This window comes from Lissotriton helveticus, chromosome 8 (genome assembly GCF_964261635.1).
Source record: "Lissotriton helveticus chromosome 8, aLisHel1.1, whole genome shotgun sequence".
Taxonomy (NCBI): Eukaryota; Metazoa; Chordata; class Amphibia; order Caudata; family Salamandridae; genus Lissotriton; species Lissotriton helveticus.
Genome location: NC_136069.1, coordinates 1,070,557,854 through 1,070,583,386, shown reverse-complemented (window position 1 = coordinate 1,070,583,386; position 25,533 = coordinate 1,070,557,854). Strand labels below are relative to the sequence as shown.

Genomic DNA, 25,533 nt, shown 5'->3' with positions numbered 1-25,533 from the left:
GGACTGGGTAAGAGTGGTCTGCTTAATTCAGGCACTCTGTTCATCACCACCCCCTTTTCTGAATCATTTCGTCCACCATAAGCGTGGAAGGGTATACTCAGATGTGAGTCCCTTGCTCATTGCACCATCAGGATTCAAGCAAGCCGGGCCGAAGACGCCTGAAATGGCAGAAACCGGTCCCCGGAAGCTTGTTTCCTTCCCAGTACAAGAATTGGCTTGGTAGTTTGGTTTGCCCTGTTCCCATCATGCACTGGGACAGGAACAGACTAATTTGCATATAGCCAAGTTCTGAGCTGGGATGGTGCAGTAAGCTAAAAAACGGTGATGGATCAAGCCCTGATCTTTGGACTGGGTAAGAGTGGTCTGCTTAATTCAGGCACTCTGTTCATCACCACCCCCTTTTCTGAATCATTTTGTCCACCATAAGCGTGGAAGGGTATACTCAGATGTGAGTCCCTTGCTCATTGCACCATCAGGATTCAAGCAAGCCGGGCCGAAGACGCCTGAAATGGCAGAAACCGGTCCCCGGAAGCTTGTTTCCTTCCCAGTACAAGAATTGGCTTGGTAGTTTGGTTTGCCCTGTTCCCATCATGCACTGGGACAGGAACAGACTAATTTGCACATAGCCAAGTTCTGAGCTGGGATGGTGCAGTGAGCTAAAAAACGGTGATGGATCAAGCCCTGATCTTTGGACTGGGTAAGAGTGGTCTGCTTAATTCAGGCACTCTGTTCATCACCACCCCCGTTTCTGAATCATTTTGTCCACCATAAGCGTTGAAGGGTATACTCAGATGTGAGTCCCTTGCTCATTGCACCATCAGGATTCAAGCAAGCCGGGTCGAAGACGCCTGAAATGGCAGAAACCGGTCCCCGGAAGCTTGTTTCCTTCCCAGTACAAGAATTGGCTTGGTAGTTTGGTTTGCCCTGTTCCCATCATGCACTGGGACAGGAACAGACTAATTTGCATATAGCCAAGTTCTGAGCTGGGATGGTGCAGTGAGCTAAAAAACGGTGATGGATCAAGCCCTGATCTTTGGACTGGGTAAGAGTGGTCTGCTTAATTCAGGCACTCTGTTCATCACCACCCCCTTTTCTGAATCATTTTGTCCACCATAAGCGTGGAAGGGTATACTCAGATGTGAGTCCCTTGCTCATTGCACCATCAGGATTCAAGCAAGCCGGGCCAAAGACGCCTGAAATGGCAGAAACCGGTCCCCGGAAGCTTGTTTCCTTCCCAGTACAAGAATTGGCTTGGTAGTTTGGTTTGCCCTGTTCCCATCATGCACTGGGACAGGAACAGACTAATTTGCATATAGCCAAGTTCTGATCTGGGATGGTGCAGTGAGCTAAAAAACGGTGATGGATCAAGCCCTGATCTTTGGAGTGGGTAAGAGTGGTCTGCTTAATTCAGGCACTCTGTTCATCACCACCCCCTTTTCTGAATCATTTTGTCCACCATAAGCATGGAAGGGTATACTCAGATGTGAGTCCCTTGCTCATTGCACCATCAGGATTCAAGCAAGCCGGGCCGAAAACGCCTGAAATGGCAGAAACCGGTCCCCGGAAGCTTGTTTCCTTCCCAGTACAAGAATTGGCTTGGTAGTTTGGTTTGCCCTGTTCCCATCATGCACTGGGACAGGAACAGACTAATTTGCATATAGCCAAGTTCTGAGCTGGGATGGTGCAGTGAGCTAAAAAACGGTGATGGATCAAGCCCTGATCTTTGGACTGGGTAAGAGTGGTCTGCTTAATTCAGGCACTCTGTTCATCACCACCCCCTTTTCTGAATCATTTTGTCCACCATAAGCGTGGAAGGGTATACTCAGATGTGAGTCCCTTGCTCATTGCACCATCAGGATTCAAGCAAGCCGGGCCGAAGACGCCTGAAATGGCAGAAACCGGTCCCCGGAAGCTTGTTTCCTTCCCAGTACAAGAATTGGCTTGGTAGTTTGGTTTGCCCTGTTCCCATCATGCACTGGGACAGGAACATACTAATTTGCATATAGCCAAGTTCTGAGCTGGGATGGTGCAGTGAGCTAAAAAACGGTGATGGATCAAGCCCTGATCTTTGGACTGGGTAAGAGTGGTCTGCTTAATTCAGGCACTCTGTTCATCACCACCCCCTTTTCTGAATCATTTTGTCCACCATAAGCGTGGAAGGGTATACTCAGATGTGAGTCCCTTGCTCATTGCACCATCAGGATTCAAGCAAGCCGGGCCGAAGACGCCTGAAATGGCAGAAACCGGTCCCCGGAAGCTTGTTTCCTTCCCAGTACAAGAATTGGCTTGGTAGTTTGGTTTGCCCTGTTCCCATCATGCACTGGGACAGGAACAGACTAATTTGCATATAGCCAAGTTCTGAGCTGGGATGGTGCAGTGAGCTAAAAAACGGTGATGGATCAAGCCCTGATCTTTGGACTGGGTAAGAGTGGTCTGCTTAATTCAGGCACTCTGTTCATCACCACCCCCTTTTCTGAATCATTTTGTCCACCATAAGCGTGGAAGGGTATACTCAGATGTGAGTCCCTTGCTCATTGCACCATCAGGATTCAAGCAAGCCGGGCCGAAGACGCCTGAAATGGCAGAAACCGGTCCCCGGAAGCTTGTTTCTTTCCCAGTACAAGAATTGGCTTGGTAGTTTGGTTTGCCCTGTTCCCATCATGCACTGGGACAGGAACAGACTAATTTGCATATAGCCAAGTTCTGAGCTGGGATGGTGCAGTGAGCTAAAAAACGGTGATGGATCAAGCCCTGATCTTTGGACTGGGTAAGAGTGGTCTGCTTAATTCAGGCACTCTGTTCATCACCACCCCCTTTTCTGAATCATTTTGTCCACCATAAGCGTGGAAGGGTATACTCAGATGTGAGTCCCTTGCTCATTGCACCATCAGGATTCAAGCAAGCCGGGCCGAAGACGCCTGAAATGGCAGAAACCGGTCCCCGGAAGCTTGTTTCCTTCCCAGTACAAGAATTGGCTTGGTAGTTTGGTTTGCCCTGTTCCCATCATGCACTGGGACAGGAACAGACTAATTTGCATATAGCCAAGTTCTGAGCTGGGATGGTGCAGTAAGCTAAAAAACGGTGATGGATCAAGCCCTGATCTTTGGACTGGGTAAGAGTGGTCTGCTTAATTCAGGCACTCTGTTCATCACCACCCCCTTTTCTGAATCATTTTGTCCACCATAAGCGTGGAAGGGTATACTCAGATGTGAGTCCCTTGCTCATTGCACCATCAGGATTCAAGCAAGCCGGGCCGAAGACGCCTGAAATGGCAGAAACCGGTCCCCGGAAGCTTGTTTCCTTCCCAGTACAAGAATTGGCTTGGTAGTTTGGTTTGCCCTGTTCCCATCATGCACTGGGACAGGAACAGACTAATTTGCACATAGCCAAGTTCTGAGCTGGGATGGTGCAGTGAGCTAAAAAACGGTGATGGATCAAGCCCTGATCTTTGGACTGGGTAAGAGTGGTCTGCTTAATTCAGGCACTCTGTTCATCACCACCCCCGTTTCTGAATCATTTTGTCCACCATAAGCGTTGAAGGGTATACTCAGATGTGAGTCCCTTGCTCATTGCACCATCAGGATTCAAGCAAGCCGGGTCGAAGACGCCTGAAATGGCAGAAACCGGTCCCCGGAAGCTTGTTTCCTTCCCAGTACAAGAATTGGCTTGGTAGTTTGGTTTGCCCTGTTCCCATCATGCACTGGGACAGGAACAGACTAATTTGCATATAGCCAAGTTCTGAGCTGGGATGGTGCAGTGAGCTAAAAAACGGTGATGGATCAAGCCCTGATCTTTGGACTGGGTAAGAGTGGTCTGCTTAATTCAGGCACTCTGTTCATCACCACCCCCTTTTCTGAATCATTTTGTCCACCATAAGCGTGGAAGGGTATACTCAGATGTGAGTCCCTTGCTCATTGCACCATCAGGATTCAAGCAAGCCGGGCCAAAGACGCCTGAAATGGCAGAAACCGGTCCCCGGAAGCTTGTTTCCTTCCCAGTACAAGAATTGGCTTGGTAGTTTGGTTTGCCCTGTTCCCATCATGCACTGGGACAGGAACAGACTAATTTGCATATAGCCAAGTTCTGATCTGGGATGGTGCAGTGAGCTAAAAAACGGTGATGGATCAAGCCCTGATCTTTGGAGTGGGTAAGAGTGGTCTGCTTAATTCAGGCACTCTGTTCATCACCACCCCCTTTTCTGAATCATTTTGTCCACCATAAGCATGGAAGGGTATACTCAGATGTGAGTCCCTTGCTCATTGCACCATCAGGATTCAAGCAAGCCGGGCCGAAAACGCCTGAAATGGCAGAAACCGGTCCCCGGAAGCTTGTTTCCTTCCCAGTACAAGAATTGGCTTGGTAGTTTGGTTTGCCCTGTTCCCATCATGCACTGGGACAGGAACAGACTAATTTGCATATAGCCAAGTTCTGAGCTGGGATGGTGCAGTGAGCTAAAAAACGGTGATGGATCAAGCCCTGATCTTTGGACTGGGTAAGAGTGGTCTGCTTAATTCAGGCACTCTGTTCATCACCACCCCCTTTTCTGAATCATTTTGTCCACCATAAGCGTGGAAGGGTATACTCAGATGTGAGTCCCTTGCTCATTGCACCATCAGGATTCAAGCAAGCCGGGCCGAAGACGCCTGAAATGGCAGAAACCGGTCCCCGGAAGCTTGTTTCCTTCCCAGTACAAGAATTGGCTTGGTAGTTTGGTTTGCCCTGTTCCCATCATGCACTGGGACAGGAACATACTAATTTGCATATAGCCAAGTTCTGAGCTGGGATGGTGCAGTGAGCTAAAAAACGGTGATGGATCAAGCCCTGATCTTTGGACTGGGTAAGAGTGGTCTGCTTAATTCAGGCACTCTGTTCATCACCACCCCCTTTTCTGAATCATTTTGTCCACCATAAGCGTGGAAGGGTATACTCAGATGTGAGTCCCTTGCTCATTGCACCATCAGGATTCAAGCAAGCCGGGCCGAAGACGCCTGAAATGGCAGAAACCGGTCCCCGGAAGCTTGTTTCCTTCCCAGTACAAGAATTGGCTTGGTAGTTTGGTTTGCCCTGTTCCCATCATGCACTGGGACAGGAACAGACTAATTTGCATATAGCCAAGTTCTGAGCTGGGATGGTGCAGTGAGCTAAAAAACGGTGATGGATCAAGCCCTGATCTTTGGACTGGGTAAGAGTGGTCTGCTTAATTCAGGCACTCTGTTCATCACCACCCCCTTTTCTGAATCATTTTGTCCACCATAAGCGTGGAAGGGTATACTCAGATGTGAGTCCCTTGCTCATTGCACCATCAGGATTCAAGCAAGCCGGGCCGAAGACGCCTGAAATGGCAGAAACCGGTCCCCGGAAGCTTGTTTCTTTCCCAGTACAAGAATTGGCTTGGTAGTTTGGTTTGCCCTGTTCCCATCATGCACTGGGACAGGAACAGACTAATTTGCATATAGCCAAGTTCTGAGCTGGGATGGTGCAGTGAGCTAAAAAACGGTGATGGATCAAGCCCTGATCTTTGGACTGGGTAAGAGTGGTCTGCTTAATTCAGGCACTCTGTTCATCACCACCCCCTTTTCTGAATCATTTTGTCCACCATAAGCGTGGAAGGGTATACTCAGATGTGAGTCCCTTGCTCATTGCACCATCAGGATTCAAGCAAGCCGGGCCGAAGACGCCTGAAATGGCAGAAACCGGTCCCCGGAAGCTTGTTTCCTTCCCAGTACAAGAATTGGCTTGGTAGTTTGGTTTGCCCTGTTCCCATCATGCACTGGGACAGGAACAGACTAATTTGCATATAGCCAAGTTCTGAGCTGGGATGGTGCAGTGAGCTAAAAAACGGTGATGGATCAAGCCCTGATCTTTGGACTGGGTAAGAGTGGTCTGCTTAATTCAGGCACTCTGTTCATCACCACCCCCTTTTCTGAATCATGTTGTCCACCATAAGCGTGGAAGGGTATACTCAGATGTGAGTCCCTTGCTCATTGCACCATCAGGATTCAAGCAAGCCGGGCCGAAGACGCCTGAAATGGCAGAAACCGGTCCCCGGAAGCTTGTTTCCTTCCCAGTACAAGAATTGGCTTGGTAGTTTGGTTTGCCCTGTTCCCATCATGCACTGGGACAGGAACAGACTAATTTGCATATAGCCAAGTTCTGAGCTGGGATGGTGCAGTGAGCTAAAAAACGGTGATGGATCAAGCCCTGATCTTTGGACTGGGTAAGAGTGGTCTGCTTAATTCAGGCACTCTGTTCATCACCACCCCCTTTTCTGAATCATTTTGTCCACCATAAGCGTGGAAGGGTATACTCAGATGTGAGTCCCTTGCTCATTGCACCATCAGGATTCAAGCAAGCCGGGCCGAAGACGCCTGAAATGGCAGAAACCGGTCCCCGGAAGCTTGTTTCCTTCCCAGTACAAGAATTGGCTTGGTAGTTTGGTTTGCCCTGTTCCCATCATGCACTGGGACAGGAACAGACTAATTTGCATATAGCCAAGTTCTGAGCTGGGATGGTGCAGTGAGCTAAAAAACGGTGATGGATCAAGCCCTGATCTTTGGACTGGGTAAGAGTGGTCTGCTTAATTCAGGCACTCTGTTCATCACCACCCCCTTTTCTGAATCATTTTGTCCACCATAAGCGTGGAAGGGTATACTCAGATGTGAGTCCCTTGCTCATTGCACCATCAGGATTCAAGCAAGCCGGGCCGAAGACGCCTGAAATGGCAGAAACCGGTCCCCGGAAGCTTGTTTCCTTCCCAGTACAAGAATTGGCTTGGTAGTTTGGTTTGCCCTGTTCCCATCATGCACTGGGACAGGAACAGACTAATTTGCATATAGCCAAGTTCTGAGCTGGGATGGTGCAGTGAGCTAAAAAACGGTGATGGATCAAGCCCTGATCTTTGGACTGGGTAAGAGTGGTCTGCTTAATTCAGGCACTCTGTTCATCACCACCCCCTTTTCTGAATCATTTTGTCCACCATAAGCGTGGAAGGGTATACTCAGAGGTGAGTCCCTTGCTCATTGCACCATCAGGATTCAAGCAAGCCGGGCCGAAGACGCCTGAAATGGCAGAAACCGGTCCCCGGAAGCTTGTTTCCTTCCCAGTAGAAGAATTGGCTTGGTAGTTTGGTTTGCCCTGTTCCCATCATGCACTGGGACAGGAACAGACTAATTTGCATATAGTCAAGTACTGAGCTGGGATGGTGCAGTGAGCTAAAAAACGGTGATGGATCAAGCCCTGATCTTTGGACTGGGTAAGAGTGGTCTGCTTAATTCAGGCACTCTGTTCATCACCACCCCCTTTTCTGAATCATTTTGTCCACCATAAGCGTGGAAGGGTATACTCAGATGTGAGTCCCTTGCTCATTGCACCATCAGGATTCAAGCAAGCCGGGCCGAAGACGCCTGAAATGGCAGAAACCGGTCCCCGGAAGCTTGTTTCCTTCCCAGTACAAGAATTGGCTTGGTAGTTTGGTTTGCCCTGTTCCCATCATGCACTGGGACAGGAACAGACTAATTTGCATATAGCCAAGTTCTGAGCTGGGATGGTGCAGTGAGCTAAAAAACGGTGATGGATCAAGCCCTGATCTTTGGACTGGGTAAGAGTGGTCTGCTTAATTCAGGCACTCTGTTCATCACCACCCCCTTTTCTGAATCATATTAGGAGAAACGGCTTCGTAACGGCAGAGAGAATTTCGCATGCCCAGCTGGTGCGGCGCGGTCCCAGAGAGGCGGCCGGGGTGCAGTGACGTACGGCCCATCTGAATCTGAAAAAACGAAACTGACGAGGTAGAAAAAAGGTGACAAATACAGGTACGAGGTACGGCAGATTTGGGGGCAAACCCGGGACCAAGTGAAATCCAAGTGAAGCAAAGTGAAATAATAGAGGCAGAGGTGGTTGAAAGAGGACACAGGAAGCAGCAAAGGGGGGGGGGAGAGAAGGAGAGACAAATCAAAGAAAGAAGTATAGAGATACAGAGAATACAAAAAGTAAAAAAACAGAGGATAAAATAGGTAAACCCAGAAGGATGTAAATACTGCTAGCAAGTCTAGTAAAGCAGATGTCGCGACCCGCCTCAAAATGAAAACACGCCTAGCTCTGGCAAAAAAGCCGCACTCCGGGCCAATAAGGATAAGGAAAACAATTCTAGCTCCCCCGGCCTTGATAACACCCTCGAGAGTTTGGAGGAGGAGCTCCCCACCACCGTCTCTCCACAACGTGTGGAACAGGGTGAATTAGTGGCTGACCAGGCAAGCGCCACACCGGAGCTGATAGAAGCTGTTGCTGTATCAACCAGGTCTCTACAGGGCAGCCCAGCACAAGATGGCCTGAAGAAAGGTTTAAAAGAGGTGAAGGAATGTCCATTGTTTACAAAGAAAAACACCCCACAACCTCCACAACCTTCCTCTTTAATCTTGAGTTCAGTTTCAAAACCTTCTAATGCCTCATCCCTGGGGTCAGGATTGGTCTCACCAGGATCACTAGCAGAACTTGCTCCTAAAGACCAGGCAGTAACCCAACCAAATTCTGAAACTGATCATTAGGAGTCCACCAGCTACAGCAAGATCTAACTCAAGTACAAGTTTTGGTGGCGCCCCCTACACTTTTAACCTCCTTGAACTGAGTGGAAAAGACTATGTCCAGGCTAAATCCCTCCCAGGCTCAAGATGCAACAGATAAAGGTAGAAGGACAATGATTGATAATTATTTGAACTTGATGTCACCACAGCCTCAGCTACAATCCCAATCTCAACTTCAACTGGTATCTCAATGGCAAGTATTGCCAGAAGCTGCACTGGCTCAGGCAGATCCTAAGGTGGGAAGCACGAGTATTGGTACTGAGGATATGCAAAGTAAATCCAGCCAAAATATGGAGACTATGGGGGTTTATCAGTTAGACATCAGAGACATGCTGAATCTAATCTTGGAAGAGGTCTGTGAAATGAAAAAAACACAGCAAATAGAAATTGTTGCTTTGCATCAGAGACTGGGGAAAATCGAAGAAGCGATGACTGGTTTTCCCATTAGACTGCAGGAGGCGGAATCCAGAATTTCTGTGTTGGAGGACCAAATGAATATGGCTATGGGAGAGGCAAAAGAGGCGACTAAAAGGAAAAGCTACCTCGAGAACAAACTGGAGGAGCTTGAAAACCATTCTTGGAGGTCTAACATCCAGAGTGTTGGGGTTCCTGAAGGTATTGAAGGCTCCCAACTAGGCCTGGGCGAAGCACTACGCTACGCTTGCGTAGTTTGCGACGTTTGTGCAATTTCACACTACGCGAACTGCACGTAGCACAGTGCGAACATGCGTAGCGTAGGGTAGTGCAGCGGTAATTTTTTGCTTGCTCGCGGTCCTCAACGTTAAGTTGGCGACCGCGAGCAAGCAAAATGACATCCTGGCGAGACTTTTTCCTCGATCGCGATCAGCAACATCAAGTTGCCGATCGCGAGCGTTGAAAATAAACCTCTCTGCTAGAACGTGGGGAGGTCTGGTTTCTCATTGCGAGTGGTTGCGTTAAGATACCAGTCTGCGTTGAGAAAGCTGCTGCTCGAGAAAGAATCTCCTCGAGCGGCAGAAAACTACAGCTCACACTGTGCAAGATGCCGTTTTCAATGATTGCACAGTGACGGATGCTTGTCCCCACTGTGCAATCATTGAAAACGGCATCTTGCACAGTGCGAACATGCTACTACGCAGTTCGTGTAGTGCTACGCGTAGCTCGCGTAGTGCGAAGTGCGCTTCGCGTAGCTACGCGTAGCGCTACTTTGCAAACTACCCCCAGCCCTACTCCCAACCTCTCCAATGGGTCAACTCATTTATTGAACAGAATGTTTTTCCTGAGTTTAAGGGCGACCTCACTATTACAAGAGCTCACCAAGTCCCAGCGCAACCTTTCCCCAATTCCACGATACCAAGAATTATCTTGTTGAATTTCGCAGACTTCCGTATCAAGGAGAGAATCTTGACAAGAGCGATCCAACAGAGGTAGTTGTCCGTGAAAACGACTACTAAGTGTTGTATATTCTCTGACATGGCTGCCGCTGTTGAGCGTAGAAGAAAATAATTTGTTAAGATACTCCATTTGTTTAAAGCTCATGGAGCTCAAGCATTAATCGTTCAGCAGTCAAAATTGAGAGTTTTAGTCAAAGGGAAGTTCTTTGTGTTTTCTGATTTAGAAGAGACCCGGGCATTATTAAAGGAGATTTCGGTAGGGTCTATATATAGATTTACCAAATGGCAATATTAACCACTTGGATGCTGTGGTACATGATATTCTCCAATGTAATTTCCATTGAAATCAATGGAAACTCCATGACGAGTTACCCTTGTCATTAGCAGCCAAGTGGTTAAGGGCACCCTCCACTTCGATACAAGCTGGGCTAGCTAGCCTTTGGAGTGGTCTTAATGTATTACTGGGGATCCCAAGGCCAGCGGAGTCTGCAATGATGTCCAGATAGAACCATAATATGGTAACGGGGGGGGGGGGCGGCTTCAATCCCTTTAGTATGAGATGTGTTTATTGTTAGGCTATTCTGAATTGTTTTAAAGGCGTTGCTGACACCGGTGCATATTTCGATCTACCATATGGTAAATGAAAAGGGTTCCCTTTTCTTTAATATCTAGCACTAGACTGTGGTATACATTTAGATTGATCATATGGCAACATAAAGGGCTTTCTCTCCTTTAATATAAATTGGACAAGCCAGCCTACGGATTGGTTTTAAGATATTGCTGGGGGTCTCTGGGTCATCGGGGTCACTCAGGGTGTAATCTCATGACACCCATGAGGCTAGATAGGAGGGGCAAAATGTGGGCAGCGTGGTTGGTAGGGGGTTTTCTACATTTCGAGGGGTGGGTATTTTTCTTTTGGGGCGGAAAGGGAGGGTTTGAGGTAGGGCTCACAGCAGAAAAAAGAGCAGGAGCAGAAGGTACAGAAAACATACACGTTTTGTTAATCATAGAAACCAGTAAATGTAAGATCCTATCAGTCAATGCTAACGGAATGCTAAAAAAAAAGAAGTATGGCACTCTTATTAGATGGTTACCATCACTAAATTCCCAAGTTCTGTTTTTGCAGGAGACACATTTGAAATCTAATTCTCCTAAAATATTTATACCCAAGGTTTTCTCAAAAGTTTTTTTTGCATCTTCAGGCCTTGTGGTGAGAGGAGTAGCAAACTATTTCTCGAGTAAACTTCCCTGGGAATTTTTACAAGTGCATAGGGATACACATGGGAGGTGGATTTGGGTAGTAGCTAGGTTACAGGGGAAAACATTGAATTTCGGATGATATTGTACCCCTGGTCCAAATCAACAATTTATTGATAGAATCTCCTGGGCAGGTGATTTTAGGAGGGGATTTTAACTTTATACAGGATGTAAGGAAAGATACTTTGAATAAAAACAAAAAACAACTAAAACCAAATACAAAAGAATTTGTGGGTGCCATTATACAAGAATACCAACTTGTGCATCCGTGGCGGGAAATCAATCCAGACAAGGAATTCTATACCTGCTATTTGCACCGTTTTTGGACGGGGTCTCGAATAGATTTTTTTCTTACCTCCAGATCCTTTTGGGTTCAAGAGGTTGGCATAGGTTGTAACCCTTTTTCAGATCATGCTTATGTTGGGGTAGGAATGGTGCTTGGGGGAGGAAGTAGGGAGCGGCCGAGGTGGCAGCTGAATCATCTCCTTTTGCAAGATATGGGCTGGGTAAAAAGGTTTAGAGAGTGGATCCTGAAATATTTCCAGATTAATAGGAATACGGCAACCCCCTTCTCAGTGTGGGCAGGTTCAAGGTAGCAGCCCGTGGGCAGAGAATAGCCTTTACGGCCACCCAGTCCAATGCCCGGAGGGCTAAGATAGCTAAACTGCAAGCTGAGGTAGATAGGGGAATACGCTCTTCAACTTCAGCTTCTCCCAAATCAATATGAGCAGGCAAGAACAGCGCTGAGGGATTTTTTTTATTTTAGAAGTGGTTTGCAACTCACAAATATTTCAACAAAGGGTCTATGAAGAAAGCCAGTTAATCAGCAAATTTGAGGCAAACTCTACAAGGAAAAAGCAAGAATCAGTTACAATATCTAAAGTTTTAGACCCTCGGACTGGTCGAGAAGTAGTTAATGGCAGCGATATCCCACAGATTTGTGTTGACCACTTTCACCAGCTTTACTCTACTGAATATTTAGTGGAGGAGGAGCTAATCCAGGAGTATTTCATAAATATGAATGTTCCCGAACTGTCAGATATTCGGCTCAGTGAATTAGGGTCGGAAGTGGAAGCTTCCGAGATCTCGGCTGCCATTAAAACAACAGCCGGGGCAAAAGCTTGCGGGCAGGATGGCTTCCCTATTGAGTTTTATAAAGTTTTTTCAAAGGAACTAATTACCCCCTTAAAACACGTATTTAACTTTGCTTAAAAGGGTGGTGCTGTTCTAGCAGTTTTTACAGAAGCAATAATCGTTTCCGTTGTTAAAAAAGATAAAAACCCAGAAGACGTGAATTCCTATCGGCCCATTAGTCTTCTGAATTTAAACTATAAAATTTTGATGAAAGTATGGGCAGAATGTTTTTTACTTGCCGCCCAAGAGATAATTCATAGAGATCAAACTGGCTTCAGAGTAGGTAGATGAATGGCGGCTAATACCCAGTTTTTAATACATGCGTTGGATTATTTTAATACAAATTCTATTCCGGCAAGTATTGTAATGGTCGATGCAGAGAAAGCTTTCGATCTCGTGAACTTGAGAACCCTGTTTGTTACCCTTGGTGGGTTTGGGTTTCCTCCTAAAGGTAGTTAATATGCTACGTAATATCTACCAGGGGGCCACGGCTCTGGTCGTGATAAATTCAAGTCGTGCATGAACCATAAAAATAAACTGTGGAACCAGGCAGGGCTGTCTTCTTTCGCCATTGCTTTTTACCTTTTTTATAGAGCCTTTGGTTTTAAAGATACAAAACAATGCTGCTATTCAACCACCGATCCCTGGCATGGCCAAGTTAAAACTCTTTGCAGACGACATTATTTTATACCATACTCCCGATAAAGAGAACCTTGAAACAGTTTTAAGGCAATTTTTGGATTTTGAACAAATAGGCGGGTATAAAATAAATGCCAATAAAACCAAGGTTGTTGCCCTCAATGCAGATCTGAATTCTTTTCCATCTTGCTTGAAGATACAAGTGACTAAATCTGACCCTATAAAATATCTTGGGATATTTGTATCTAACCAGTACCATCAGCTATTCGAATTGAATTATTTAAGAATGATGGGCAAGATTAAGAAGCTTTTGGAACAATGGATATTACTCCCTCTATCGATAGTGGGTAGAGTTTCATTGGTCAAAATGTCCATACTTCCGCTGCCTATTTTTTTGTTTACTAATGTCCCGATTAAGATAAATCAGTCCTATTTTAGGGAAGTAGACACCCTACTTAGGGAATTTGTTTGGGGCAAGAGAGCTCCAAGGGTCAAATTGACTGTGGTACAATTACCCATAGTACATCTGAGAACATATTATGAGGCTGCTTTTTTAGATTTAGTGTCCGGCTTGATGGGATCTAAATCTACCAGAGACAGCTTTTTTATAGATAAAATGACACAAGAAATTGGGTCACTAACTCGAGTGTTTTAAAAACTTCCAAACTCCCCCAAAAAAATGATACAAGACTTTAAAAGATTATTTTTTAGACTGCAGTCCTTTTTTAAAAAGACGGACTCTTCGGGTCTCCAGTATCTAAAACTGAGAGAATGTACTAGTCTCGGTCTCCAGCTGCAATTAAGGCATATAAATATCTGGGAAGGCTGTGGACTATCTGAGCTAAGACATTTTATAGTTCAAAATAGGCCAATTTCCTCGCAAGAAGTAATGGCAAAGGCGGGGAGGGCGGGGAGCCACCGGAAACCGGCCTTTTTTTTAATATTTACGAGTTGTTCATCTGTTAAAAAATACCAATGGCATATTGGATGCCCCTAACCAACGTGTGGTAACCCTTTATGGGGCCAATGTTAAAGGGGTGGGAAACTGGTATAGGTTGCTACATAAACAGGGTCACGCTCCTGTGAGAGAAAATCACTTGGACAAAATAACTCGGGAGACAGGCTGGCTTTGAAGGAGTGGGAGGCCATCTGCTATTTAGGAAGCAAATCTCTGCGTGCTGCAAATTTCAAAAGGATGGCCTTCCTATAATGATGGCTTTCTGATTTAACACCAGCTGCCTTAAAAAAAAGATTCCCTGGAGCTGAAAACAAGTGCTTTTGCTGCCAGACAGATGGAGAAGGCTGGTGACACCATACTTTCTTTTCATTTCCAGGGCTGAGGCTTTTTTGGGAGCCAGTTTTCTCTGATATCAAGCAAGCAATCGGAAAAAAGTGTGTTGCTCGAGGCCATAGCTGCTTTGTTTGGAATTTGCAGAGATGGAACAATGCTGTCCGAGGCCGAAAAAGCCTTTGTATTTATTTCTTGTACGGTAGCTCGTTATCTAATTCTGCAAAATTGGAAATCTATTGAAGCTCCCTCTCATTTGAAATGGTTCAATAAAATGAAAAGATCCCCAAAAATTCGAAGAAGCCTATGCTAGGCGGGTTGGGGCTACTAGGAAATTTGAAAAAAAATTGAATTTTTTAATGAATTAGAAAAGTTTAATGAGGGATCTTAACGCTCTGGTTGGTAAATTGATGTAGCAGCTCTTATTATAAGGCATTAGCACTTTTTCTCATGGCACTTTAGTAGCAGCAGCCCTTCTCTAGTTGTTGCACTTTATAGAATGATGTATTTTGTATTCTGTGTTATTTGACAATGATGTTATGAGCCGCTACAGCCATAATCTTTCTTTTTAATAAGATGTAGTTATGACGGCTTTAGGTGATAAGAAGGCTCTAGCACTTTATTGGTACTGTACTTTAGACACACTAGGAACTTTCTTCATTGCTGCTGTTTTTTAAGATAAATGTGCACATTGTTTATTTGTGAACGAGTATATGACTAGCTGCTTTATCTTTAGCTCTTTTTTATTATGTATTGAGAGGCTGTTGTTTCGTTTTTTTTACAAACTGGCTTTAATAATGATTTTAAGTATACTATGTATTTCATGAACCTAATGCTCTGCTCAATTAAAAAAAAAATGAAATAAAAAAAAACATGTCTACATTACAGGTTTGCTAGGTAACACTGTATTCATATCCCGTGAGTTAGATTCACAAGACTTCAAGCTAAATACATAAACATTCCTAAACAACCGTGCACAGTGGCATGGAATGCATTGTAGTGGGTTGTCCCTTCCTTCTTATCCCACCTCCCAAAATGTATTCATCAAGTTTCCCTGATATTCTTGTTTCCTATTATTGTTTGTGGTACTACCTCACAAGTTTAGTTATATGATGCAAAGTTGCATTACTATACAACCTAATCACCACGGAGCACCATTGATGTGACTACTGACTGATATTACTGTTATGATGCTAAGTATAATGATGTACTGTAGGACCTTGAAGAAAACTCCAAACAAAGGGAGAGTCACCTCCATTATCCAAAAGGGACAGGTTAGGTATATGTGGGTTACATACTTTTAAATAAATGGTAATCCTTGGAAGGATAGTGAGACAGAGATTTTGGTTATTGAACTTTCAGTTCGCTTTGAATTTCAGTTTGCTGAGTAATGTTACTTCACACTACCCCCTGGGTGTGCTCTTTTGCATTTCGAGTTGATGTAGTTACTGGAAAGACAAAAATACATGTGAGCACGGAAGTCAAATCAATTTTTGTTCAGTTCGGACCCAGAAGAAACCCCAATAAAGATAATAAAACAAAACAGGGTCTCTTTACGATGCTCCATGTCATCATGACACCACGCGTCCAGTACAGGGTTTCCTTATACAAATCAATAGTATTGGGTTTCAGTCCTTTCAAGGTTAGCAATTCATGACTACAACTCCCAAAACAAACTGGGGCTGGTTTACAAAGGGCCTCCGCAATGAGAAAGCTCATAGCGGCGATTTCGTGCGGAGACTCCCCCACGACTGCGGGCGGAGGCCCTTTGCGAATCAGGCACAGACGTTTTAAGTCATGCGCAAAGTGGGCTCTGGCCCAGGGCCCCAGCCTTTCAGTGGTCCTCTGATAGAGCCTGATAGGTTCTGCAGAGGTTTGCCCTGATGAACTTGTGTAATTCTTAAACAGATGGTTTTAAATACCATTTTCCTTTAATTTATTTTTAATGTGGGTGATGTGTGAAAATGTATTACGGAAGTTTTTTTAGATCAAAATAGGACCTCATATATGAGAAATGGAAAGGTGTCACACAGAGTATTTGCAGTAATATTAGTGAGCTGCTGCTGTGTTACAGTATTGAAAAAACATGTCACCATCCATGAATACTAGATGTAAACACATTTGGAATTTGGGCCAGTGTGCCTGTGCCATGAAGAGCTGAAATTGGATCATACATTCAAAGCTGTTCCGAACAAGGGCCCCCAAAATCCGTTTAGCCCAGGGCCCCCAAAATCCTGAAGATGTCCCTGGAATCAGGACCACTAGCTCTACCAGGGAAAACCCAGAAGTAGAATCGTGGCCTAAAGGCGGCACAGAGCTCGGCGGAAACACTATTCACAAAGGACTGAAGGAGTACAGTGAAACGCTTTACACAGCTGTACCATCTTGCTGTACAACAAAACAGGCTGACTACACAAAGTGATACATACCTCTTACGGGACAACAAGGACTCGGCGGCTGGCTGTGATACTGAAGGGGCCTGGGGCCATACACGCTGCACCCAGAATCCGAATCGCTTTGCTCACTTGTTACCGGAGAAATAAAAGTGGTGCGCTTATATGGCCGTTTTGGCACCGGATAACAAGTTGTCTTTTTCATTAACGGACGTGGTGACCTGCAGTAATTATCTTCGACTTCACTCCCGTGAGAATCTGTATCGGTTGGTGCCGGGGCACACACTGTAACGTGCTTAAGGCATGGTTTTAGTCGCTTGCATTCCTGTGCTTTCGGCTCACTCATGACAGTTCGCTTTTCAGCCTCTCGTTGTGTGTGGGGAGGGACGCATTCTTCGTTTCTTACAGCATATGCATCACTTTGGACACTTTGGCTAGAACATCTTGGGCCGGCAATGAGGAACATGTCTGGTGGACAGCCATTCTGTGCACTGACAAAACGCAGAACTGTTGTTGGCTTTTCCCTCTCATCGTCTGACGTGAGCGGTGGTGTTCTAAAAGATCATAAAAAAAGAGCACAGATTACATCTCAAGTAAACAAATCAGAAAGCGATTATTCAATGGTGTATTACAACACTTCCAGTATTACATTAACCATAACTCCTTAAACACCACATACCTGGGCAAAAAACAACTTCTGGACTATGCGCCGCTTAGCAAAGAAATCAATTGGTTCAACACTTTAGTCCCTGTCATTTCTTATTCTATCTACTGCTATTAGAAAGGGAAATAACAATAATACATATTTGTAAAGCGCGAACATATCACCCATTAAGGTTTCTAGGTGCTGGGGGCTGTTGGGGAGATTCAGTGAGCTATTGCACAGAGGCACATGATGCTGAGCTGAGCTGCCACTGGCGGTTGAACTGGGTGCCCCTCACTTCCTGAGTCGACCGCTCACTCCTCTCCCTCCAAATCAACCAACAACGTGGCACTTGAAAAAGTCACTGGTCACCTATTACTAAACTTGTTCAGCCTTGCTTAGAATGAAAAGAATTAGCTAAATATTGTAATTGTCAAACGTACTTAAACAGCAGCTATCATCTTCCGTGCTATCCGGAGACTGTTCGCTCTCTGTAAAGCCGTGACCTTACTGGATGTATGCAGGACTCCACTCCAGCGATAATACCAGGAGGCCTGGGCACCAAAATGAAGATGCCCTCCCCTCCCGTATTAGTGAAATAGATAGCTAAAACAAGCATTCGCAATGCAATCTGTGTCGCATTAGTGAATGTTAGAGCTATTGGCGTTGCTATTGACAATGGGCCTCATACATGGAAGTATAATTTTGCGCTTATATATTAGCGATTTTTAAGAAATTGCTATTTGGTAATCGTGCAATGCAATAAATCAGACAGGAAACAGCAGTTCTCTAATTGCGAGTTCTTAAGAATCGCAAACACAATTAGGGAATCGCTATTTGTAATTGCAACTCCATTCGTTCATATGGGCCTCAAGGCAGATAGCTGAGAATGGTCTTGCATGGCTTAAATTGTGATTACCTAATTGGTCATCGCAAATTAGGTAATGTAAAGGCAAGGGTGCCTGGGGGCCTAAGGCCCCCCTGAGGCCCCCCTAACAAAAAAAGGTGCACATGTAAGACACACACATGCCCAGAGGGCAGGTGTACGCCACATGGCACTTTGAAAAATGCAGTTTTGTGCATTTTTCAAAGTATGCACATGGTTAACATCACAGTTTGCATTTAGGAAAGGCGTCTTAATAATAAAAATAATAATAATAATAAAGACATTTGTAGAGCGCATGGATTACGCCATCCCGGCGTATCCCCGCGCTAAAACAGGAGAGGAAAGAAGACTCATCCGAGGGTGGTCGGAAAAGCGAGGGAAAGACAGAGAAACCTATGAGGAGAACAGATGGGTTTTCAGCATTCGACGGAAGATAGGTTCTGCCTGCTCCAAGCGGAGGCTGATAGGGAGTTTGTTCCAACCTATGGCCACCACAACCTTGAACGAACGGCCTCCCATTTTTTCTCTCCTATATCGGTGGGTCACAAGTGTGCCCTTGCCTCCCGATCTAAGCGATCTGGGTGGTTCGTACCAGGTAGCCAGACCTGTCAGATAACTAGGAGCTTTATGCCATAAGATTCGATGGCATGTAAGGAGTGCTTTATACATTATTCTTTTTTTCACTGGGAGCCAGTGGAGGGTCTTCAAGGCGGATGCGGAGTTGGCTCTTTTAGGGAGTCTCAGCACAAGGCGGGCTGCAGCATTTTGCAGTATCTGGAGTCGGCCAATGCTTTTACTAGATGCTCCCAGGAAGAGGACATTCCCATAGTCCAGGCGTGAAGTGATCAATGCGTGGGTCATAGTGCGCCGAGCCTCCAAAGGAAGGAGGTCCAGGGTTTTGTTGAGAGTCTTTAAGACCCCATAGCACTTGCCTACTAGACGATTAATGTGCGTCTCGTAAGAGAGAGTCGGATCCATCCATATCCCTAAGTTCTTTGCTTCAGGACAAGGTATAGGCATAGCGCCTAGACAACTAGGCCACCAATCACAAGTCCAGAGCCGCCGATCACCACCTACTACCAAGACTTCAGTCTTCGAGCTGTTGAGTTTAAGGCAGTGACTATCCATCCAGGTGGCCAATGCTTGCATACAAGCTCGGAAATTATTTGCTCCCGCTGCCGAGGTTTGGGTGAGGGTGAGTAAGAGCTGTGTATCGTCGGCGTAGGAAACAATCTCTACGCCGAGCGAATGAACTAGCTCAGCCAGGGGGGCCATATATAGATTAAAAAGGGTAGGACTTAGAGCGGAGCCCTGTGGCACCCCCTGTTCTAAGAGCTTCTCCTCCGACTGAAAAGAGCCCCGTTGGACCTGAACGCTTCTGCATGTCAGAAACGATTTAAGCCATCCGAGTGCTCTGCCAGTCACACCACCTCTGTTCAGACACTGTAGCAAGGTGATATGTGCTACAGTGTCGAACGCTGCGCTAAGGTCAAGCTTACAAGTGCCATGGTGAGGCCTGCGTCAGCTCCTAACCGTAAAGTTTTGGTGGCTCTTAATAAGGCTGTCTCAGTAGAGAGACCTCTTCGGAACCCCGATTGAGAGGGGTGCAGGAGATTATTATTTTCCGCAAATGCCATCAGTTGCATATTAGCAATTTTCTCTGCAATCTTCGCAGTATATGGTAGCAGAGAGATAGGTCGTAGATTTTCCAGAACATCATGGCTTACGTTTGGTTTTTTCCTAATAGGTAGCACAATCGCCTTTTTCCAATTTATCGGCAGGGTCTGGGAGTCAAAGGATGCAGTGAGGACATGGCGGATATAAGGTTCTAGAACAGCTATGCTAGCACCCAGCACTCTAGGAGGAGCTGGGTCTCTAGGAGAGCCTGATTTTATACTAGTACAGATGGTTTCAAGTTTTTCACTGGAAGGTACAGTAAAACACTCTAACCTCTGTTCTGAGTTCAGCAGTTCCTCTGTCTTCAGTTCTATGAAGGTTTCTCCATTAGCAGGACAACTGGAGAAGGAGCTGTAAATATTTTTTACTTTATTGGCAAAATAGTCTGCCACCTTATTGCATTCAATGATGGAGTCTGTTTCCGGGACATTGGAGTTAGAGACGACAGAGATTTCTTTATATATTTTAAAGAGTTCTCTAGATGAACAGTCCGCCTCACAGATTCTGTTCCTATAAAAGGTGGTTTTAGCAGCCCTGACCTGCTTTTGGTAGCTTCTCATTGCTCTTCTATATTGACTTTTAGTGGACTCATTCATATCCTTGCGCCAGAGCCTTTCTAGTTTTTTACATGCTGATCTTATAGTCTGCAGATCTGTATTATACCATAGGGCTGATCTCCTAGCTCTGTTTCCCTGTTTGGGGCTGGACATAGGGGCTACCTTATTCAGGGCCTCAGGGATTCGGGTTTCTAAGTTTAGGTTAGCGCTTTCGCTATCCGTGCCTCCTGGCATCCCTCCTACGCTTAGCAACTCGTTGAAAGTATGTTGCGAATTTTTTTCCCATTTGCGGTATGGGTAGCTATTATTGCCATCCAGCAGGGGTGTCTGCTTACCTAAAGTGCAGATTTCAAAAGGGACTAGAAAATGGTCTGTCCAGGGAAAAGGGTTCGGACATTCCGTCTTTATGCCCTCCCAGTTAGCAAACACCGGGTCCAGTAAGTGGCCATGAGTATGGGTGGGAGTTAAATTTATAAGGGACAGATTCAAGTGTTGTAAGTCCTGTCTCAACTCCGTGGCTTTGCTTTGCTGGACATCGTCTAAGTGAATATTTAAGTCACCTAGAAGGAGAACCTTCCTGTGTCTGAGTGCAAGGTGAGCCAGGTGTTCTTGTAAGCTCTGCCTAAAGTTTCCCAGGGTCCCAGGAGGTCGATAAAGAAGGACACCCGAGATGTGGTCCTGAGGGCCCAGTTTCAGTGCGAATTTTCCAGCTTCACAGTTCTCTATTGCAAGATATTCAAGGGAGCAAACCAACTGGGCCTTGCTGTTCACTGCAATCCCACCTCCACGGCCTACTGGTCGATCCACCCTGGCTATATTATAGCTGGGTGGAAGGGATTCGATGATCTCAGGGTCAGAATCAGCGCCCAGCCAAGTCTCCGTCAGAAAGAGCAAATCGAGCCTCTCATCAGAGAGCAGGTCCCAAATTTGCAAGGCATGTCTAGGTAAGGATCGACAATTTAACAAGCCACCTTTGAGGTTCCTAGACCGTTCTTTAGAGTCTGTCTGTTTAGTGGTTTTAAACGGGCAATGGGGGCATTTGGTAGAGGCTACAGCCTTCATTTTGTGCCTGCAGCACTCAATAATCGGTGGCCTTAGGTTCCAGAGGTCCTGCCCAGTATATGTTATCAGGTCAATAGGAGAAAGGGCAGGGGTTGGGGCCCTGGACCGCGCCCCGCCACGGACGGGCGCAGACGGGCTTGCCTTAGGCGCGCCTTCGGCGCGCAAACGGCGCACCCGCTGCGCTCGTCCGCTGGGCAACCGATGGAAGCACAGTATTTATGTTATTCCGGGCTGTGGGTTAAGGGGGCTTGGCCAGAAAGGGGCGTGGCCTCCGCTCGTGGCGGGAGGGCGCGAGGGGGAGTACTCGATCAGCGGGCAGCGTCAGCGCTGTCTCCGCTGTGTCCACCACCTGTGTCTAGGAAGGTGAGTTATGACCAGCACAAGTAGATTTGTGATTGAGCACAGTTTAACACACAAGCAATGACACACTAAAAATACTAACACACAAGTAATCTGTGCGCAGAGTTTAAAAACACAAGCAATGACATCGTAAAAAATACACACACAAGTAATCTATGATATTAGGTATAAAAACGATAGCACCTCGCTCCCGGCTTTCCGCCTCGGGAGCTTACCTCTCAGTTTTGCAGGTCAGCCGAGAAGTGTGGGCTTAAGCAAAAGAGGCTGGGGGCGTGGCCAGAAAGGGGCGTGGCCTCCGCTCGTGGCGGGAGGGCGCGAGGGGGAGTACTCGATCAGCGGGCAGCGTCAGCGCTGTCTCCGCTGTGTCCACCACCTGTGTCTAGGAAGGTGAGTTATGACCAGCACAAGTAGATCTGTGATTGAGCACAGTTTAAAACACAAGCAATGACACAGTAAAAATACTAACACACAAGTAATCTGTGCGCAGAGTTTAAAAACACAAGCAATGACATCGTAAAAAATACACACACAAGTAATCTGTGATATTAGGTATAAAAACGATAGCACCTCGCTCCCGGCTTTCCGCCTCAGGAGCTTACCTCTCAGTTTTTGCATGTGCATTAGGTAATCATAAATTGCGATTCCTTATATGCATTCACAATTTAGGGAATCAAAAAAAATTGTGATTACCTAAATTGGAAATCAAAAAAACTTTCATACATTAGAAAAGGCCATTTTGCGATCGCAAAATAGCTTGATGCATGTGCCCCAATGTTTCTTAGTTATGTTTTTTTGTAAAAACAAATATCCCAGCGGTAGCATAAGCAATAAAAAAAATTCCACAAAGCAATGAAAGGGTGCAGTACCACAGGCTGTTGCTAGATGTCCCTCTGGAGTTCTAAAGAGCCCTCTATTAGCCACACATGGTAATTATCCCGTAATGCAGCCTACTAAAGAATGTTGTTACCGCACTGTTTTCTGGTGAATGCAGTATCAGAGGCACAATGCTTTAATGTCTCTGTTAAACAGCAGTCCCACGCACATTATTGGAGCCACTCATATTACCTCCATAGTTATTGTTAGACCTGGCACCATTGGTGTGGGTCTCCCTTCCATTTTTGCTGTTGCCTCATGTGTTTTTCTGGTGTTAGATGCTTTGGGCACTGTGCCACTGCTGTCCATTGCCACAGTGCGAGTGCTCCCTACTGTAAATTGATGTATTGATTAGTGGTTCCATGACTGGATATTTGGTTTACTTGTCAGACCCTAGTACAGTGCACTGAGTGTGCCCAGGGCATGTAAATCCAAATGCTTCTAGTGGGCTTGCAGCACTGGTTGTGCCACCCACAGAAGCAGCCTTGTAAAATGTGTCTACGGTCTGCCAATGCAGAGCCTGCATGCAGTCTGGTACTGTCGTGCTGACTGGGCAAGTGCACCCACTTGCTAGTCCCTAAACCTTCCCTTGTCTTCATATTAGTCGCCCCTATGGTAGGCCCAAGGGCAGGGTGCATATTAAGTATAAGGTAGGACAAGCCCTGATGTGTGTGGCATGTCCTAATAGTGAATTACAGCCATTTTCTTTTTTCACTATTGCAAGGCTACCTGTTCCTCATAGGATAGAATGGGCTGCTGGATTGTTACATGTTTATAATACTAGCAGACTCAGAGGACATGGTAGAAATTCGAGTTTAGTATGCCTGGACTCAGAATAATAAAATACATTTTTTAGTAAAGTTTATTTTAATGTTCTGTGTTTGCAAATACCACTTTTAGAAAGTAGGAATTTGCTTGCCTAACCATTTGATCCTGCCTCTGCTAGGTTGTGGATTCCTTGTCTGGGTTTGTGTGTGACAGGACTGGGGAATTCCAGAAGACCGTCTGGGGCTGCCCAGTGGTAAATAGGGAGATCTGCATCCAAGATGGGAGGTAGTAGTTGCAGCTGGGACCTGAATAGGGCTGGACCTTTCCTCTACAAGGCTGGCTACACCCCCTGTGGTGTGTCTGATGTCTCTGCCCTGCACATTGAAAGAAGAGAAGGAAGGCTGTCAACAAAGTGCTCCTGGCCTGTACTTGCCTTCCACGATGCTGGCTCCACCTCCTGTGGGGCGTCTGATGTGCCTGCCCTGTGCTGTGTAAGGAAAGGAGAAGTCTGGTAAACAGAGTGCATCAGAACTGGCTTGAACTGGGCACTGGCCCCTCTCCCCTCAGGGAACAAAGGATTTTGGGGTATGAGTATTGGGACCCTGAGCCCCTGAAATTAGATCACTCCTGGAACTGACAAGAAGAAATCTCTGCTGAGGAGAAGGAACCTGAAGAAACTGAGGAGAGACTGGCAAAGATACGTGGTGTTCGAAGGACGGCTCCTGTAGCGCTGGCGTATTACGATCACGGGCAATTCCTGTATTGAGGGACGCCGAAAATTATCAAAATTTAAAGACACGCTGCTACATATAATATTGGGGATATGACTACAGCTTGAAGATTACTGAATAATCGATCAGGATCACTTAAAAAGATAAAACATTTTGGAAATCATATTTATGGAGGTCATGTCTCACATTTAAAGAGTTAAAGTCCTACACGCTGTTACTGTAAGGTATATATCGATTTTATTATAGAGCTGGCGATGACAGACCAGACTGCTGTACAATTAAGATATATATATACATATTGAATTGAAGGAAAGAACACTATCTACCTGTGTACTGAAGAAGGTGGCTTTATTTGTGTGACACCACCGAAACGCGTCAACGCTTTAGACTTCGGTTAAATTCATTTTTGGACAGGCTGTACAGAGGCAACAAATCCTAATGCCCTTCACCTTGTGTAGCATCATTCTGAATTAACGCAGCAAAGGCTTAAAATTGCTTTGCCCTGGTTTTTCCTTCCATGTATTATCTCAGTTGTGTTATTTTTATGTGTTAGCATTAGGCTTTCTTTCACTGTTATAGTGATTATTATGTAATGTTTTTTATGATTAAAATAGTTTTAATGATATGATGTATTTTTAAATATACTGACCGTGTGATGTCACATTAAATGGATACTATATTTTTTAAATCTTGTGTTCGTGGATTCCGATGAGGGTGTTCCTAGTATGACAGAAGTGTGTGGAAAGTGAGTTATATAAAAAGCGGTGAGTCCAAAGGGAATTTGATTTTTGACGTTGACATTTGAGTGGGCCCGGACCGCTGCGGTCTGCAGGATTTGTTAGACTCTGTGTTCTTTCAGCACGCTGCAGCTGGACAAGGCTACCGACTCGCACAGAACTTTGATTTACACCGTTTTAACCAGAACTCTTGAAATTTGATAGTACTGTGGATTCTTTTTGTCGTTTATTGGTCTTGTGGTAACTCTATATAAAGTATAACTTATTTTTGATACAAAACCTTGTGTGGTGTCCATTTGTAGTGTTGTCACTGAGTTACTGTATGTAGTCACAAATGCTTAACTTACATCGGCTCTGAACTAGCCTTGACTGCTCGCACCACGCCGCCTAGAGGGTGAGCAGGGGTTATTGTAAGAAGGTAATTCCCTTGCCCTCAATACACAAGGAAGTCCTAGAGTCTGTCCACAAAGGAATGTTCATCAATGTATGAGCAAACATAATCTCATGTATTCAGCTGTAGTACAAAAGAACGACAGGGAGAGGTCTTTTAAATGGGTTTGAGATGCAGAGAAATAG

The 25,533-nt window shown here is 45.6% G+C and overlaps 1 protein-coding gene across 1 annotated transcript in view; it reads right to left on the bottom strand.

Moving 5' to 3' along the window:
- Positions 1-25,533, bottom strand: part of LOC144771874 (cilium assembly protein DZIP1-like) — a 1,571,028-nt gene that overhangs the window by 256,243 nt on the left and 1,289,252 nt on the right. The window contains exon 18 of the mRNA XM_078656123.1: positions 16,700-17,217. Within this exon, the coding sequence (XP_078512249.1) occupies positions 16,700-17,217 (518 nt within the window). The remainder of the gene's footprint in view (positions 1-16,699; positions 17,218-25,533) is intronic.